Below are 19,197 nucleotides of genomic sequence, written 5' to 3' on the forward strand. Positions count from 1 at the left end.
CAGGATCGGACATTGTTTCATTCTGCTGTGCATGGGGTCGCTATGAGTCGGTTCCGACTCGATGGCACCTGACAACAACAACAACAATATGTCAACGTAGTCCATTTTAGTCTTCCATTGGATATTGGAGTCCTAGTGTGGCACTGTAGGATAAGCACTTGACCATAAGGTCAGTTTGAACCACAAGGTCAATGGTCCAAACTCACCAACCACTCCTTGGAAACCCTATACAGGGTTGCTATGAGTTGGAACCAACTCAACAGCACTTAACAATAACAAAACCATAGAAAACAGGAAATCAAATAATATCTTGCTGTTACAAATGACAACTGACATGCTCATAGTTCTTGCTAGCTATAAATCTACTGTATATTCCTGATCCCTTACAACCTGAAGCTAGAAAGAGACCTCTGAGTTTGTTTGATGATCCCCATTTTATAGGTGAAGAAAAAGGCTCAGAAAAGCTAAATCATTCCCCTAAGATCCCTAGCTCACTGAAACAACAATAGAGCTAAGATTTTAACTCCAAGATTTTTTGCTGTCTTCTGACTTCAAATTCTTTACCTAAATTTTCCTTCCATCTTTATCAAATCCCCATGAACTTCTAGGAAAGAAAGTTAACGGACCTGCAATATGACAGAGAATTCTAGCAACCTTTCTACTGGTTTCTTCTCCATCAAGGTCCAAATGAGGACAATGCAGCAAAAAGGGCTAAAATCAGAAGACCTCCCAATTGCCAAGTAGCTGAATGACACAGGATTCTCTGTTTACTGGACCAAGAATCAGAGGTCAGCCCAAGTGGAGATGGGAAACTGGCCTGCACAATCCTAATAATATTCACACTAGCTAAAAGAGCTGGTACATGATAAAGTTTTTTGTACTAGGCCCTTTGCTAAGTAAGTGCTGTCTGTCCACATTAGGTTGACTCTTCACAATGTCCACACTGAGGGACTTTTACAAAGAAGGATATTTTGGCTGAGGGAGCCTAAGTTATGCAATTAGTAAACAATGGAGCTGGGCTTTAAACTCATGCAGTCTAACTCCAGAACATTTCCTTGAAACCATGCTGTCCCCAGCAGGGTCAAACTCCAGCACTCACCTTGGGAGAGGTGATCTTGATGTAAACAATGATGGGAGCCAGCGAAGTCTTAGAGAGCTGGGCTGGGTGGTTGATGGTGTCGGCGTCCAGAGCTACTAACTGAAGGGTGCGGGCCAGCTCAAAGATTCGCTCAATCTCACTCTGCACCTCAGCTGGAGGGCAGAGTGTCATGGGGAGGGGGAAGTGTAAGGGGGTCTTGCCAGGAAGCAGTGGATAGACAGAGCACTTCTAGAGAAAGCTCCGCCTACCATCTCCCACCCCTCCCACATCTGGCTCCAAGGCTGGGGGTGGAGGGGATGAGGGGGTGGCCTCCTCACCCAGGCTGGAGCGGGTGTTAGAGCGCTCGATGATGATGTGCTTGCTGGGATTGTTGAGGACTGAGCGCTTGGCCAGGGAAATGTCTGCAGTCACACGAGTGATGGAGATTCTGGGCGACAGGTCAAGGGAAGGAAGCCAGGGGTCAGGGTGGGTGGAGATGCCCTTATCCCTCAGTGCAATAATCTCAGGATTATCATTAGGCCATCCTGCATCTCACCCCCAGCAGAGAACTATGGTGGGAGAGGGAAGCCAGCTCCTATGGAGGGTCTTACCTGCCATCAAATCGATGCTTCAAGAAGTCAAATAAAGCCTTTTGCATCATGTCTGTAACCTGGGGTTGGAGTGTGGGGGAGAGAGAGGAGTCAGGTACTTAAAGACATTCAGTTAGGGGGTGCTGGTAGTTACAGCCTCACATTCCATTTTCTTCCTAAGTTCCTGGGGTTCCCTTTGGGTCTGAGGAGCCTCTAATGGGGTCTCTGGTACCAAAGGTCCTTCTAAGTAAGTGGTATCTCAGAACCTGGGCTGGTATAAAGGGTTTCTTTGGGGGACTGGGTCCCTCCAGGTGGCTTTCCCTATGGCTTTGGGTCCTTCTGGGTGGTTTCTATAGTCTCTGGAGAGGACACCCTAGGGACCTGGGCTTTTCCGGGGACCTCTATGGGGTCTGGAGACCTCTCAATGGAGTCTCTCTGGAGGTCTGGGCCCCTCTGGGACCACTCCCCTCCAGGGGCTCCTACCTCATAGCCCTTGAGCGACGGTCCCACCAGGATGATGGGCCTCATGGAAGGCACCACGTCATAGGGGGGCACATGCTCTGTCTGGGGGGGGAAGCAGGAAGGGGAAACCCCACAGTGGAGATGGCATTAGCCTTTCTCCCCCAGTCTCCAGGCACCCCCATGCATCCTTTCCCCACTTGGTCCCAGATCCCAGATGTGGGGGTTGAGGTGGGGGTAGTGAGGGATGGCCAGGAAAAACCAGGAAGAGTTGGAGGAAGGGGAGGCAGATCCAGGAATGGGTGTTAGAAGGCCCCCCCATAGCTTATCCCAGGGGGCAAGGGGAGGGACACAGAAAGCTGTGATACTCACCGACTTCTGCTTCTGTTTGGCTGGGTCCAGAGATTGCCAAGAGGGAAAAGGGGAAGGGGAAGGGTAGGGGACCCAGGCGGGGGCAGAGGGCAAGGAAGGCACCAGGACAAGAGAGGGAGAGCGGGCAGACGAGGAGAGATAACAGGGCATGCGTGTTAGTGACAGACAGAGCCAGAAAGAGGGACATGACCCCATTAAGGGGGGAGCCAGAGATGACCCTGGATCAGAGCTGGAAGCAGGACTGACCCTCAGTCTAGTGACTTAGTTAGATTTAGACATGCCCCACCCCTTTTCTGGGTCTTAGAAGAGCTGGAAGGGAGTTGACCCCTAATTTGGTGCCCAATTCCTTCCCTCAGCACATGGCAAGCTGCCCTACATTTAAGGGGTCCCTTGACTGTCTTACTCTGCAGTTAGTAGACCCCCATGTGCCCACCCTAGCCTGTTGGGGTCCAAGAAAGAACAAAGATATAACCATTCCCCTTTACATGGGCCAGGAGTAGGGACAAGCATTGGAATACCCCATTGGCAGCAAGAGGGCAGGTCAGCTTTCATTATCACCAGACCCTGCTCCCTCAGCGTGGGGCAGCCCTCCAGGAAGAACCAGGGAGAGTGGGGGGTGGGGGGGAATGGGAGGTAGATCTAGGAACAGGTGTTAGAAAGCCTCCCATAGCTTATCCCAGGGGGCAAGGGATCACAAGAACCATCTCTTCCTGGGGACAAGGGTGGGGCCATATATGGAGATGAATGTGGCCAGGTCTCTGTGCCCTGCCGCCCTTCTCTTCTCCTCAGCAGAAAGCCCTCATCCCCACAGAATCAGGCTGGTACCAGATCTGAAGCCATTTCAGTCCCCTCCCTCCCTCCACCAAAGAGCTGGGTGCTGGCCCCCTCCCTCTTTCAAGAACCCAATGGGAATTACCTTCTTAAAGAAGGGGATGCGTTTGCCATGGGGTGGCGGGGTGGTGACACTGCTAACACTAGTCTTGGCGGAGCCACTCTGCTCACCAAGCTCTGCCAGCTCATCCTCTAACTCTGAGGGATCTAGTTCAAATGCTAAGTTTGTCATTTCATTACCTGGACCAACCGGAGAAAGATCAGGAGAGAGGGGAGGAGGAGGCAAGTTGGGGAGGAGGAGTGAGATGGACACGTGGAGACACAAGTACAAACGCAGGGATGGGTATGGGGAAAAAAGAAAGAAGAAGAGTGAATGGAACAGGACTGGGGGAAATGAATGGGGGGTGGGGAGTCAGGCAGAGAGATGGAGCTACCAAAGAAATGGGGGAGGAGAGACATAAGAGAGGGGGCGCTAATGTACCCAGTTTGTAGGGCTTCCTATCCTTTGTGTAGGGGCTACTACTGGATGTCTTTGGGGACTTAGGATTGAGGTCCCCTCTATCACAGGGAAAGGATGGGGCAGGCAGTGGGGAGACCATCCACCCAGGAGCCCCCACCCTCAGTCTCCTGGGGTGCTAGTAGCTCTTACCACTGGCAGGAGGGGTGGGACGGCGGGTACCAGTCACCACGTCTCCCAGACTGGAGCTGGAGTTATCACCTGATTTGCTGTGTGGGCAGAGAGGTAAATGTAGCTGTGAGCACTGGGGTGTGGGTGGGGAGGAGTTGGGCCACCCACCCTGGAGATCCTCCAATCCCTCTGGTGATGCCACAGGCGGACTCTGGGTCCCCAGGGCACTGGGCCAACCCTAGGGAGTAGGAGTGGGAGCGCCCCGCCCCCAGCCAGACACCTGGAGCTGAGGCGGTTCTGACGCAGCTTCTGCTCCTGCAGCAGGCGCAGACTGTCCAGTTTGACGGGACTGGGGATGAAGCCAACCTCACAACCCTCCTTCACCAGGCGGCCAATCCACCAGTCATTGTTATATTTCTGCAAACCACAATGGTGAGTAGGTAAGGGAGACCAGGAGGGGAAGTAGAGGTACAATGATGCAACCACCCTCCAGAGGAAACCTCTCCTAAACTGACCCACCCTGCCCAGGGGATCAGATCCTCAGAGAAGCCTCCTCACCAGGTTTTGACCCCAGCATCCTCTCTAGCTATGGACTGGCCCTCCCCCAGCACATCCCTGTTCTGAAAGCCCTTCTTCCTCACTTCTCACCCCCATGTGCAGGCATTACCCTGAAGACATAAATGCTGACACTTACATGTGCCCAGCACACGTCACTCCCATTGCAGGCCTGTCACAAACCCTCCCAATAACCTTGCGACGGAGGCCCACCCATTTACCCATTGCCTTCGGGTCAATTCTGACTCACAGAGACTCTGTGGAACAGAGTAGAACTGCCTCCCCAGGGTTTCCAGGCTGCCATCTATACATAAACAGATTCCAGACGGTCACATCTTTCCCCTGTAGAGCAGCTGGTAGTTTCAAACCACCAACCACAGTGCCACCAAGGCTTCTTTGTGACCTAGGTATTACTACCTATTTTACTAATGAGAATTTAGAAGTTCAGAGAGGTGGAGAGATTTGCCCAAGGTCACACAGCAGGTTCGGCCCAACTATAGCTCAGAGCCTTTTTTTTTTCTTCCAACCACAACTCTGGCTGCTTGTCTCACGGCTCCCACACTTCTGTCCTCTCCCCACCTCCTTGATGTGCAAGAAGTCCTTGGGCTCGAAGGTGATGGCCATTCCCTGCACAGGCACCTCATCCCCTGGAGACGGGTTGTAGCCGACATTGGTGCGCACAGCAAATGCCACCGGCTTGGTCTAGAGGAGGTGCGTGGGGAAGGATGACAGAGAGTTCAACTTCCTGACTGGGGTGGTGATTATACAGATGTTTGCTTTGTAAATCAGGCATTCAAAGGTACACAACAATGGTTGGTGTCATTTTCTGCATGTATGTTAAATGTCACAATAAAAAGAAAGCAAACAATAGAATTCAGCTGTCTTGAGGCACAGGGGGGCATGGAGGAACGGTAAGAATTGGCCCAGAAGGAATGTGAACAACAGCAACGCCCGTTTAGTGTGCCAGGCACTGTGTTACAGCTTCTACATGCTTGCCCTCATCTAGTCGTTACAAAAACTCCATGAAGTATTAGCATCGTCTTCATTTTGATGAGTGAGGAAACTGAGGTTCAGAAAGGGTAACCAACTTACCTAACATTACACAGCTAAGAGGAAGGGCTGGGATTCCAGCCCAGGAAGTTTGACTCCTGGGTCAAATGAAGAAATGGCAATGAGCATTTGTCAAACACCTACTATGTACTGGAAATAGTATTAGGTGTTTATTACACTGTTTAAGGAGGCAGGAGAAGATGCAAAGGCCTACTGAGGCCCAGGGGCACACAGGTAGGAAGTGGCTGGGCCAAGTCTTGATCTGGGTCTATCTGGGCTCCCTCTAAGGCCTGAGGATGAAAAGCACAATGCCAGAGCAGCCCCTCTCCCTTTGTTTCCCACCTTGGCTTTTTCCAGCTGTGCTAACGCCTGGCGCTCGGCCTCCTTCCTTAAGGCTTCTCGGTCCTCCTCGAGTGATACATCGGAGTCTGATGGACGGCTGGTGTAGGACTCTGCTGAGCCCTGAAGACAGAGAAGACCTGTTTAGAGCCAATGCTGCTTTCCCGGCTCCAGGATTAGGAGTGAAGGTGCCGCCCACTGTGGATGCTACAAGTCCCAGCCAGCCCAACATGTAGCCACAAAGGCTAGAAGAAAGTGGTATTAGATCCAAGGGTCCAGCAGGGTGAGGTCTGCAGGCCCTTGGGAGGGGTGTGGCCCTGGAAAGGGTGACAACAGCAAGCAGGGGGTTAAGGCAGGTCTAGGGACAGCTGCTTGGGGCCCAGGGAGGGGTGGGAATATGATAGGGGCCCAGTGGAGGGGAGGAGTGCCAGTGGCTGAGTCTCCACTCCTTGCTCCTTCTTGCCTCCCCTAACCCCAGCACTGGCTAAATAGCCTCAACAGAAACCCAATGGGACTGTAGCCACCAGTTTAGGGCTGAGCTTACAGCACTGTTGGGAACAGACTCCTACGTTCCTGCTCCTCCTAAGTGGTATTGCCAGAACCAGGCCATCCCATTTAGTGCACCAACCCTCAGGGCCTCATAAATACAGAAGAGAACCCAAGATTCCCAGGGTGGTACAGGCAGAAGAGACGAGTTAAGGGCAGTAGATAGGGCAGTCCTTTCCCCAAGACTGCTAGGTGCCAGGGTAAAGGCAGGCTCAAAAGTCTCGGTGTGCCAGGAAGCTGGTTTTGACCACACTGACCAAGGAACTGTTGTAGGGATGCAAGACACCTGTAGCCTGTACAGACCTCTAGTGTGAATCAACATGCTTGGATGTGCAACTGCAAGTGTGTTGAGGAGAGTGTGCTCTATGGAATATTTGTATATATGTGACTGAATGCATAAGGTACACACCAGAGGGATGCCCTAGGTGTCTGTGCCCCTATGGGTGTAAGACATATGGGGGCAGGAGCTGAGCCATGAGGATCTGAGTCTGGTGGATAAGAGTGGGGGCAGCGACAAGCGGTAGAAGGAAATGTGAGGAAGACCAAGACTGCAAAGAGGTGGGGGCCCTTTCCTGAGGGCGCAAAAAGGTTTCTTGGCCAGGAATGTCCACTAGCTTGGTATGGAGGGGAACTAGGAAAAACAGAAGACAAAGTCCCACCTTCCCTCAGATGCCTCTGGGCATTAGCTAGTGCAGTTGCCCCTCTCCTGCCCAGACAATTGGCAGAAATGGGAGACTCAATGGGAGAAAAGCTAGAGTGGAGTACTCACTAATAGAGGCTGCAAAAAAGACATTAAGGAAGGCGAGTGAAAGCTAACTAATCCAGGGAGTCAGAACTCCAGATCCAGAGACAGAGCAACTGAGAGGCAGAGAGGCCTTTACTGACCACCCACCTCCCCTCACACACACACAAGGACACATCCGAAAAGCAGGGAGGCAGGGAAATGCTTAGAAGGCAAGGAGAGAGACTAGGGTGAAGGCCCCCCTCTTCAGCTTTCCTGAGGGGCTGTTCCCACCCTCTACCTCTGTCCCCAGCTCACCACCACAAGGGTCCGGCTGGGCGCCTCCATCCCAGCACCCTCAGTGCCTGGCCTGCTGGACTAAGGGGTGGCCCAAACTGCCCGTCCCCCCAGGGGACTCAGGTTACAAGCAGAGTTGCTACATGTGCAAACTGCTAGAGTATATTTAGCTCAGAGATGTGGCAAGTACTACCCCCACACACACACACACACAAACCACACAAACAAATACTTGCTGCCACCTATTGGGGGTCAGACCTGGGGATCTGAGAAAAGGAAGGATTGGAGACTGAAGCCGGGCAACAGATCTGACTCCCAGGATTGAGAAACCCAGAAGGAACCAAGGTGCTCATCTTCCAAGAGGACCAGCATGAAGCACAGTACCATTCTACCTAGTCCTGGCCTAGCCCTGCAACAGGAGGAAGGCGGGAAAGACTGAAGAGAGGACTTCCGGTCTGCTTGTGTATTCAGGAAATCCTGGGAGGAAGGCCCTCTCAAGTCAGGCTGGGCTCACATGTGACAAGCATAGAGACAGAGGAATTGAAAAGAAGGACCTCAATCTGTGGTGCGTCTGTCTGGCACCACCCCTTCTCTCCTGGCCCTCAGTGGGGGGACGGGAGCTGGTCTCCAGGGGCTCCTTCTCCTCTGCTATCCTCAGCCCTCATTTACCCTGCCCGTTCTCTCTCCAACTCATTCCTTTCCCTTGTTGGATCCCAAGCCCTTCTCTCCTTTCTGAGGTACCAGTTTCGTTGAGATGTTCAGTAGTCATAGCAACCACATGTCTCTCTTACAGCCGCTGGCCTGGGGTTGACAGAATAGCGATGTGGGTAGCAGTTTCCTGGCTGAGAACAGAAGAGACTAGAAAACTATCCTCAGTTATCCCTTCTTAGTCAGGAGTTCTGAACTAAAGTCCTCTGTGAAGCCAACTCCCTCCTGCCACTGTCACCGTGCATACTAAACAACTGTATCTGGGTGTGAGAAGGGCATTTCCCTGACCCATACCTAACTAGGGTGCCAAGGACCCAAGTACCCCAGCTCCTCATTTCTTAAGACCTGCCTCTACCCTACCCTGTCACAGATTCTGGGGGAGGACATGGAAGCAGACAGCCGGCAGGGGGAGTGGGTGACAGCCTGAAGCAAGCTAGAAGGAGGCAGGCCAGGCTGTCCCTGAATGAGATGACGCAGGCAGGCAGTAAGCAGGGGCTGGTGACTGGTGCTGGGGGAAGGGCAGGGCGGGGGCGGGGACTGAAGGAGTGGGTGCAGCTGACAGCACATTCAAGAGAGGTCAAGGGGTGTCAGGGTGAAGTGGTGTTTCCAGGCAGGTAACAAACAACATAGAGGAGGGCACCTGAAAAAGCCTCAGACCCAGCTCACTAATAATGCTGGTCTCCCCCAGCCAGCCATTCCCTCTTCTCAGCCCAAGCTCCCCCCTTACCTGGCGGACAAAGCTGTTGGATGTTGTATCCGAGGATGTACTCCCATCCGACCTTTTGAAGCGTCCTTTCCTCTTGCTGTATTTGCCCTATGGAAATAAGGGAAGGGGCAAAAGTGGAATCAGGAAGAATCATTCTCAACCCTTAGTCCACCAAGCCCATAATCTGAACAGCACCCTATCACCCCCATCTTCTTCCTTAGGTGGTATAGTCCAAAGGGAGGGAGGGTCTCCCATTTTCTCAGAGAGGGCCCAGACTACAGCCCCTGGGGGTAGGGCACAGTGCCAGAGAGGTTTAGAGTATCACACACAGAAACCCCCAAAGCAAGTCATGAGGATAAGAAAGGGGAGGTACTGAGAAGCCGTAGGCTCATTAGGCAGCACAGCTAATTAGGATTCAGGGCAGGCTGCAGCGGCCTAGGGAAGGGAAAGACCGCCTGCAGTGCTAGGAGTGGGGGCGGAGAAAGTCAGGGTAAGTGCCCTCAGTCTCAGCTGGAGCCAGAGAGGGGTTGAGTGTGCTAGTGGTGCCCACAGAGGAGAAATAGCCAACGCAGGGCCCAGCTTGGCTTCATCTCTATGCCCAACTCTTTCCCTTCATTTTTCCGCAGAGTGGGGAGGGGAGTGGCAGCTCTCAGCCCTAGGAGACCCAAAGCAAGCTTTTGGGGAGCGGGGGGAGGAGACTTGGAGAGTGAGTCAACATCCAACCTCATGGGGTTCTAGCAGGACTTTCTCACAATCCCCATCCCCACAATCACAGTAGCCACACCTCTCCCCAAGGGGACAAGAGTCAGTGATCAAGCTTCCACCCTCCACCCCAGCTGCCACTATCCCTATGGTCTCCACCAGGCAACATCAATCAAAATGCCCCTCAGACCCACCCCAAGCAGAATCTAATACAGGTCTAGCCCCACAAGTCTCCCAAGGCCAAGCTGCCTCAGTCACACTGACCGGGGCACTGGGCTTCAGGGGAATGGACACTATGCCTGACATCCCTCAGGCAGCCACAAATTCAAAAGGGCTTTGGGGATTTCTAAGCCTCCTGGAAAGGGGGCTTCTAGTTTACCCTCCTCTCCCCAATTCACATAGACACCCTTGATGCCAGACCAGTCTAGAATGGATGGGTTTGTTGAGAGTTCATTCCCTCCAAGTCCCTTCTCCTGGCCTCCAGTCTAGAGCTTTTTTTAGCCAAAGAACCTAGCTGAACCAAGACCAGACTAGGGGTTCTAACTCCTAGGGCCTGGGGACAGGAAGGAGAGACAGATGGAAGAGGAGGGCACCTGGGGACAGAGGTCAGTTTTGCCATTTTTTCATGACATAGACCCTAACTCTAGGTTTGAGGATTCCTACACACCTAAGAGGATTCCCCCAGTGAGCTCCAGACTCTCACAATACCACCACCCCAAACTGGCAAAGGGAGTGGCACCCAGAGAGACAGGACAGCTGAAAGCAAGGCCCATTCAGCTGCCTCCCGGGTTCCAAGGGGCCTGGGTGGAGGAGGGAGGTATTTTTAGGTCTGACCTGACCCCCTACACAACACATTTTCATGGTGGTTACAGTTGTTCCAGGCCCGCCACAGCAAGAGAAGGGCCAACTCTGCCCTATCTTGGGATGTTGCTGGATTGGAGATTACTAGATCTCAGCGAAATCTCCAGGCACGACCACCCAAGCCCTGCTGGTCACCACATGGGCACCCATCACATCCAGAATGTCCCTTTCTGAGGTTCTGGGGATGACCCAGGGCTTGGAAAAGGTGTGGGAGTATGGTGGCAGACCCCTCCCCCAGGTGACCCCTTCTCCAGGATAGTGAGTTGGCATGCATCCAACTTTCCAAACTTTGGAAAGCCATTGTGGGCGTCAGGGGGAAAAAAAATGGTCCAACTTAGGGGTGGGACCAGAGGAGTTTGGGAGTGGAGCCTGGCTTGGGGCTGGCCCCTTCCCCCACCCAAGAGGGTCAGTGTCCTTGGCTCTGAAGCCCTACAGGCTCCAAAGCTCTACAGGCACCGCCTTGTGAGTATGGCCTCAGCCATCTCCCAGTTCCACCCCCGCCCCACCCACCACCGCCTAGCGCCCCCCAGCGTGCTTGGCGTCGCCTCTCTAGGCAGAGCTCGCTTTTCAACCTCCCTCAGCCTCCCCTTCTGAAGGCCCAGATCCCCCAGTCAACAACCCCACTCTTAGCTCAAAGGAACGGGTACCCAGCAGCAAAGACCCTGATGCGGGGGAGATGAGGGTGACAGACTATACGACCGCCCCCACCCTGCTCCGCAGCACCGCAGCTCAACTCCGGGCCAACTGCCCATCAATCATTAACCCGCTAGGCTGAGGGGGCACGCAGGCGCCCCTCTCCCTTCCGCGTCGGGCTTAGAACCCTTCCTTCCTAGGCGCCCCTCGAGCTGACCGCATCGAGGTCCACGGGAGTGGTCTTCCCTCCTCTCGGGCCCGGCCACCGCGTCTCACCTGTGGACTGGGATCGAAGACCTCCATGGGGATTTCCTGGGAGGGTGGGTAAGGGCTCCGGGACATGCTGGTCTTCTGGACCATGGAGAGGAGCCTCTCCTCCGGCTTCCGGCCCGACTCAGCCGGGCGCCTTCTGCGCTTGGAGAGGCCGTCGGAGCCGAGAGCAGCGCCGCGCAGCCAGCACCGGGTCCAGCTACCCAACCCGGCCTTCGCCAGCCCCTTCCAGCTTCCCTCGCTCCCTCCTCCCTCTCTCTCCTCAGCCGCCGCCGCCTCCTCCGCCCCTGAAGGCTCAGCATCTCCCCCCGCCCCTCCCTCCGCCCGCCCGCCCCGGCCCCGCCCCTCGCAGCCCCTCCACTAGCTCCGCACTGACAATAGGAGGGCGGCAGGAGGCAGGCACGCCCCTCCCGGCCCGGGTCCGGGCTCAAAGCAGACCTCGGACTGGCTTGAGAGGTGGGCCGCCCGCTCCGAAGAAAAGAAAACCGCTTTGGGAGTTGGGAGAACGGTGTTACCACTAAATGCCAAGCGCTGATGGGGGAAAATGCTCGGATTGGCATAGCTGGTACCGTCGTCCCAACCCCAGGTCCCAACCGCTTTTCCAGTGGGTCTCCCCATTCTTCTCCTGCTTGGGCCACCGGAACTTCCCGGTCCCCGTGATCCTGGGACCTGGCTTTAACTCCTTTCGCCCCAGCCTGGGACTGAGGCAGACTTGAACCGCACATATAGGTTCTCCCTCTAGGGCTGCCTCCTGGGTGCTAAGACTGGAGTAGGTGGCCAAAGAGAGATCTCAATAGAGGCAGCAGCAAGAGGCATCCCCCAGGGACCCAGATGTTTTTTGCCCTAATCAGTTGCTGGGATCCCCGAGGCCCTTCCAAAGATTCAGGAGAGGAGGTAGTGAGGTGTCCATTTCTTGGAAGAGAAAAGTGGAGGAAGAAATGTGAAGCTGAGAGAGAAGAAACTTGGTGGTATCATGACCTCTGACATAAAATTGCTCCCCCTTCTTTTATTTGGGAACAAATGTTGAAGGCCTGCACTTTGCCCACCGTGACTGGTTCACCAAAGAAGAATGAGGAATTCTGGCAAGAGACATTGGAGCCAATCTGTTTTCACTGCTGTGTGTCTCAGGACAAATTACTACACCTATATGAACTTGTTTCCTCACCTGTAAAATGGTGTGTGTGTGTGTGTGTGTGTGTGTGTGTGTGTGTGTGTGTGCTGGTACTGTGGTTCCTTTGTCACCTGGGGTTACTGGGAGGATGAGAATTAAATCAGGCACTGCTAGGGTTCAGAGATGCTGTAAGGTGCTGTGCAAGAGGACCCATACCCTCCCTACTCCATCCTTTTCCTGCTTCACACATGCTGAGAGATGAGAAACAATCCCAGTCCCAATGACTCTAGCCAGCCCTTTGTGTTCTGTTGGAGGTGAGCTTGTAGGATAAACGAACTTCTCCTCCTTACGGAATACTGAAAATCAGTGGTCAGCCTTGCTAGAAGTGAGGATGAAGAAACAACATGTATCAAAAATCCAAGAACGCACACTTTAGCATTACTTATTTGTGCACAGCTCCAACCCAGGGCAAGGTTCTGTCTACTCCCTTCTGACAGGAGAGACCGGCATGACATGAGTTTTGTAGTCTGAAAGACCTGGGTTGTGTAAAAGGAGGATGCTATTAATTGTACTGAAGAAATAAATGGTAGTAAACATTGTTTCTCTTCCCCCTTTGACCTTCAGCAATCAGGAAGGTTTGTTGTTAAGTGCTGTTGAGCGACCCTGTTCTGGGGGTTTCCGAGGCTGTAAATCTTTAAGACAGCAGAAAAAGCCTCATTTTTCTCCCACGAAACAGCTGGTAGTTTTGAACTGCTGACCTTAAGGTTCACAGCCTGATTCGTACCCACTACGCTACCAGAGCTCCTTTCAGGAAGGTTTAGAGATGGTATAATCAACTGAAGGAAAGCAAGGAATTAGAGCCAGCATTCATATCTAGTTTCTTTGATTTTTGCATTGTTGTTAAGTGCCATCGAGTCAATTGCGACTTATAGCCATCCTGCATAGTTTCCAAGGAGCAGCTGGTGAGCTTGAACCGCCGACCTTGCAGTTCAAATGGCTTTGCAGTCTGACACATTAACTCACAACACCACACCAGGAAACACGGATGCCTGTCCACTTGAATTGTGCTTTGTTTTGCCTTTTACTTTCCACATGCATTCATTCTACCAATACAGTATTGCTCGAGTATCTACTATGTATAAGGCACGGTGTTTCCATGAAGCTGTCTTTCTGACTGCCTTTGTAAAATGCAAAGGTTAAATCCTGTGTTCTTCATAACTTGATAACAAAAATAATAGGATTAGTTCCATTTTACAGAGGTTGAAGCAGACACTAAGAGATAAAGTATCCCAATCAAAGTGGGGTTGTTGTTAAGTGCCGACGGAGACGGTTCCGACCCATAGTGACCCTATATAGGGTTTATGAGGAGCAGCTGGTGAGCTTGAACTGCCGACCATGCAGTTTGAACGGCTTTACAGTCTGGCGCATTAACCCACAGCGACACACCAGGACTCCAAAGTGGGGATTGGTTGGTTGGTTATGTGCCGTGGAGTCGGTTCTGACTGATAGCGACCCTGTACAGGGTTTCCGAGGCCGTAAATCTTTACAGGAGCAGAAAGCCTCATCTTTCTCCCGCGGAACAGCTGGTAGTTTTGAACTGCTGACCTTGCAGTTTGCAGCCCAATTCGTAACCACTACGCTACCAGAGCTCCTTAAAGTAGGGATGGATTACCCAATAAGCATGTGGTGAAACCCATGTGAAAATTTCACTACAGTTAAGTAAAGATGATGTAAACGCGTACTTGCTTCGCATATGGAGTACTCTGTCCCTGTCAAAAACCTTACATTTGAAAAGGTGAAACCAATTTTGCAATCCAGCGCATTCCCACAGTACCATACCAGGCACAAATAAGCCACGGTACATCATCACCACCTTGCTTATGGAGTTCTGGCACGGCACTGTGGGATAATGCAAGGTCGGTGGTTCAGATTCACCAGCCGCTTCTCAGAAACCCTATACAGGGTTGCTATGAGTCAGAACCGGCTCCATGGCACTTAACAACAAACCTTGTTTATTGGATAATCCAACACTGGCTAAAGACACAAGCTAATCTTTTGGTTATCTATTTTGCGCTTGGGGTGGTGGGTCCCAATCTACCTTGAGAATGAATATGAGGTTGGTTTTGCCAGATATCTGTCCTCCTTATTCTCTATTTACCTAGTTTCCACCACCTACACTACTCAGCCCAGTAAAACAGCCTTCCAGAAAATACCGGAAGCCTGCCAATAGTAGGCCACTGTCTTAAAAATTCCCTTAACCACGCCTGCGAAGCTGCTGACTTCCGTCTCCCATTATCCACGTGATCAAGTACCCTTGTGCGCTTGCCTAACAGGAAGCCGGGCTGTACCACTTTGCTCTATGGGAGGGGCATATTTTATATTTCTTAAAGTATAATGCTTATTTATAATTAAGCTTACATTATCTTAGGTCTGAACTGAGAATATAAGTGCGTTTGTGTTGGCGGAAGGCGAAGAACTTGACCTAAATTCGGGAAAAACAAATCGGGGGATGGGCTCTCCCCGTCACAGGTAGTGGGAGGAGCCAGGCCAGAGCGAGTTCTTTCCTTTCGGCGCTGCGGCCGCAGCCATGAGGTGAGGGTTCGCGGGTCTCTGGTCTGGTCTTCCTTGGGTTGGCGGGAACCGCGGAGCGTGGTGCCGCGGCCCCAGAAAAGGGAGTTGAGATGGCAGCAGCCCTGAAGAAACCGGTTCCAGAACTTGGGGTAGACTGAAGCACACTAGGCCCCGGTTCCGAGAGGATGGGGGTAGGGTAGCGTCCTGGGAGCTCGAGACACGAAATAGGGCTGCGCTCCACGGTGTCTCGGGGCGACTCACGTCCGCTGAGCAAAGGGGGTAAGCGGGGACTAGGCCGCTGCCCCCTTACTCGCGGTGTCTACAGCCGAGCAGATTTCTACTTCCATGTGACGTAGGACATACCTCGCGCAGGCCTGACGGCCGAGGGTGAGGCGGTCCCCAGATCTTGAACTCTTGCCAGCTGTGGCCACTCATAACACCTTCCAAAGCCACCTAGTTGTCGTCTGTTACTGTAATAAGGCCCAGAAAGCAGTGGGACTTGACGGTGCCCCCACTGGCCTCGGATACTTTAAAATCTAATTTTTTTAGCTTAACATCAGAAAAGGCACAAGCCCTAATTTTATCGTAATTCATTTCCAAAGGAAACTGAGGCACTGGTTGGTATAGTTGGACTTCATCCTAGAGTGGTCTTGCCCCATATAGCAATGTGTACATATTTAAGTTCAGAAGATCCTTATTCTGGGTCTGGGTGCTCAAAGTCTTGCAGTAGAGGGGTATATATGCCCCACAATAGTAAGCATATATACAGATTTCCTCCGCTTTCCATGTGTGTGAATGTTTCACCATCTGACCAAGCCCACTTTGGAGGCCAGGACCTGATTGTGTTTTCTGTACCCCACAGTATGCTCAGGCTTCAAAAGAGGCTTGCCTCCAGTGTTCTGCGCTGTGGCAAGAAGAAGGTCTGGTTGGACCCCAATGAGACCAATGAAATCGCCAATGCCAACTCCCGTGAGTTCTTAGTCTGGGTCCCTTCCCTCTGCCTGAATGAGAATTATGTGACTCTACAAACCTGAGAAAGCTCATAGTTTGGGGTTCTTATAAAATGGAGGAATAGTCAAAATAATGGCAATGCCAGAGGTTCCCTTTTCCTGCTATTTTCCACAAGGACAGGGTGGAAATTAATGAGGTCATCCAGTATTTATTAATGGCTTTCTGGAATGGATGTTTTTATAGCTGTGTGAAAGAACAGTGGCTGTGTTTAGAGACAGTACTTTTAGTTTGGGACTGACCAGTAGAGATGGCTGGCCAAAAGGGATAAACTGGGAAAGAGTGCTGGGACCTGAAATTTTTAGCAGGGTAGTGTTGGCATATGAATATTCAGTAAAGTTAAACAGTTCAGTAAAGTTAAACAGCTCTCAGCCAGGCAAACAGATTTGGGCTTATGGAGTAATGTACTCAGAAAAACATCATTCTTTTCTTGACTAGTAGGTAATAAATTGAGACAAGTGGAATCTAAAGGACTATACCATGTATACACAATTTTGATTTTATATACACATAGCCAAATATTTGAGTGTACTGTAAAACATTTTAAAGAAGCCTTGGTGGCATAGTGGGTTAAACGTAAACAGATAATCCCACTAATTGCAAGATTGGTGGTTCAAACCCATCAGCCACTCCACATGAGAAAGATGAGGCTGTCTATTCTGTTAAGGAGCCCTGATGGGACGCTGTGGGTTAGTGTGCTGGACTGCAAGGTTAGCCATTTAAGCTTAGTAACCACTATACGAAACCCTATAGAGTTGCTGTGAGTTGGAACCAACTCAGCAGCACTTAACCATTCCTGTAGAGTCTTAGACACTCTGCAGAAGTAGTCCTGTTCTCTACAGTCAGGTTGCTGTGAGTCAGAATCAATTCAGTGGGAGGAGGTTTGGCTAAAACAAGTTAAATATAATAGAGTGAAATAAAAGTTTTTGGTCTTTCCACCACATCTCTGCCCCATCTTGTCTCGGCTTCGGGTTGTAGCCTGTGCTTAAGGGAAATGGCTCCACTGCCACCTACTCTCCCTACTGACCAGGTGGTTTGCTTTCTCAGGTCAGCAAATCCGGAAACTGATCAAAGATGGCCTTATCATCCGCAAGCCTGTTACTGTCCATTCTCGGGCTCGATGCCGGAAAAATACCTTAGCCCGCCGGAAGGGCAGGCATATGGGCATAGGTAAGTGTGGTCTTTCTTTTCCTTTCTCCATGACTTATATGCTAAATTCTTATATCTTGGCTAAGACTATAGTCAAGATTTTTTCTTTCTGTTTTGTTTCATTCAGCATACTTTGTTTCATTACAGTGATTGCAGTTACTCCATGTACCATCAGTTAACAGTATTCACTTTAACTCTTGTACTCTCAAAGCCCCTTCTAGCATGCTGTACTGCCTTGCTTCGTGCCAGAGCATGGTTACACTCTACATGGATTAAATGAGAAGTAATCTATTTGGTTTATCAAAAACTGAGTCTTATAAAAAGAATTAAATAGTTTTAGCATTCACATTTAGTGCTTAATACCATTTTGACCTATCAACCACCTCTAGTAACTGACTCAAGGCTGAGGTGCATGCAATACAGTTGGCCTGGACAGATCCTAACCCATCATCCTACCCTACAGGTAAGCGGAAAGGTACTGCCAATGCTAGAATGCCTGAGAAGGTGACCTGGATGAGGAGGATGAGAATTCTGCGCCGGCTGCTCAGAAGATACCGCGAATCTAAGAAGATTGACCGCCACATGTAAGCACACTCCCTTGATTTGCTGCTCTGGTGGCTTAAACTTGGGGATGGAGCCATGTGCCTTAAACCTTTGAGGGAAGTTTGTTCTGTTCTGGCCCATTTTGTTGTTTGTCTCGTCAATATGCCATCGGGGTAGCCTAAAATTTTATCTACCAGGCAAGTCTTCTGCCTAGACTTAACCTGGTACATAAAAAGGGGAAAGTAGTCCTTGCAGCAGTAGGGTAAGGTAAGAGAAACTGAGAAGCTTAGTGGAAGAAGGCCAGACTATGATCCATCACTTAACAGACCATCTGCTCCTACCTGTAGGTATCACAGCCTATATCTGAAAGTAAAGGGAAATGTGTTTAAGAACAAGCGGATTCTCATGGAACACATCCACAAGCTGAAAGCAGACAAGGCTCGCAAGAAGCTCCTGGCGTAAGTGTCAAGGGGTGACCTCGGTGTTGTTGGGCAGGTTCTTTGACCTCTATGCCTAAATGAAACCTATGGGGAAAGGTCTTAACTAAAATTAAGAGCTTTAATGAGTTTTTCCTGAGACATTCACATTTGCATATGCCTAATTCTTGACAGACATGCAGTTGCTCAGAGATACAGTTGATCTGTTAGAGGCGCTTATGTCTCTATTCAAGACACCAGTGTTTCTCTGTTCTATACACACCCACATGCCACCTGTCCATCACAGGGACTGTAGATTACTTAAAGCAGGAGCTCTTGGTGGCCCCAGCAACTTGAATTTCTCTAACTGAATAGCCTCCAAAAGAGAGGTGTGGGGATGTGGTACCATCTTTTCAGCAGCTGCACTTTTCTCTTCCCTTACCCAGTGACCAGGCTGAGGCCCGCAGGTCTAAGACAAAGGAAGCACGCAAGCGCCGTGAGGAACGGCTCCAGGCAAAGAAAGAAGAGATCATCAAGACTCTGTCCAAGGAGGAAGAGACCAAGAAATAAAGCTGCCTTGCTCTTGTCTGTATATAGTGGCCTGGGCAATTACATAGATCAGTCATTCAATAAAACAAGCCATTGTTTGCCTGTCTCTGAGCTTCTTAAAGTTTCTTGCTGCATTGTGAATGGACGTTCGCTGTTTAGAGTATCACTGTGGCCTCACAAGAGTCCAAGAAAGTAGGGGTTCCAACATAAGCTAGGAGACCCCAGAGTGCTTGTTGTTAATGTGCCTTTGAGTGAGTTCTGACCCCTAGGAACGACTAATTTGATTCCCCTACATGGTGCTGTGGGTTAGTGCACCAGACTGCAAAGCCATTTGAACTGCAAGGTTGGCAGTTCAAGTTCACCATCGGCTCCTTGGAAACCCTATACAGGGTCGCTATGGGTCAGAATTGATGGCACTTAACCCCTGGTTTATATCTCATTACCTAGGGAACAAATTTTAAAATGTCTCAGCCAGCCTTTTGACAAATGTCGGTTCTAACTCAT

At 51.1% G+C, this 19,197-nt stretch overlaps 2 protein-coding genes across 4 annotated transcripts in view; one reads left to right on the forward strand and one right to left on the reverse strand.

The window, feature by feature from the left end:
* Positions 1–11,645, reverse strand: part of CACNB1 (calcium channel, voltage-dependent, beta 1 subunit) — an 18,834-nt gene extending 7,189 nt beyond the window's left edge. Inside the window, exons 1-11 of one of the 3 annotated variants that reach the window (XM_006832543.1) lie at positions 11,353–11,645; positions 8,902–8,988; positions 5,906–6,025; positions 5,093–5,215; positions 4,239–4,375; positions 3,980–4,056; positions 2,500–2,519; positions 2,152–2,232; positions 1,690–1,748; positions 1,417–1,526; positions 1,100–1,251 (exon numbers count right to left, since the gene is read on the reverse strand). In XM_006832543.1, coding sequence (XP_006832606.1) covers positions 1,100–1,251; positions 1,417–1,526; positions 1,690–1,748; positions 2,152–2,232; positions 2,500–2,519; positions 3,980–4,056; positions 4,239–4,375; positions 5,093–5,215; positions 5,906–6,025; positions 8,902–8,988; positions 11,353–11,436 — 1,050 coding nt within the window. In that variant the 5' untranslated portion in view covers positions 11,437–11,645. Of the gene's footprint in view, positions 1–1,099; positions 1,252–1,416; positions 1,527–1,689; positions 1,749–2,151; positions 2,233–2,499; positions 2,520–3,415; positions 3,571–3,979; positions 4,057–4,238; positions 4,376–5,092; positions 5,216–5,905; positions 6,026–8,901; positions 8,989–11,352 lie in introns of all 3 variants that reach the window. The other 2 variants (XM_006832542.1, XM_006832544.1) reach the window with 2 other exon arrangements.
* A 3,378-nt stretch (positions 11,646–15,023) lies between these two features.
* Positions 15,024–18,785, forward strand: RPL19 (ribosomal protein L19). Its single transcript, XM_006832545.1, has 6 exons — positions 15,024–15,049; positions 15,891–15,997; positions 17,084–17,206; positions 17,649–17,769; positions 18,076–18,186; positions 18,591–18,785. The coding sequence occupies exons 1-6, from the start codon at positions 15,045–15,047 to the stop codon at positions 18,712–18,714; spliced, it is 591 nt and encodes a 196-aa protein (XP_006832608.1). The 5' UTR covers positions 15,024–15,044; the 3' UTR covers positions 18,715–18,785.
* The last annotated feature ends 412 nt before the right edge of the window (positions 18,786–19,197 follow it).

Source organism: Chrysochloris asiatica, unplaced genomic scaffold (genome assembly GCF_000296735.1).
Source record: "Chrysochloris asiatica unplaced genomic scaffold, ChrAsi1.0 scaffold00007, whole genome shotgun sequence".
Taxonomy (NCBI): Eukaryota; Metazoa; Chordata; class Mammalia; order Afrosoricida; family Chrysochloridae; genus Chrysochloris; species Chrysochloris asiatica.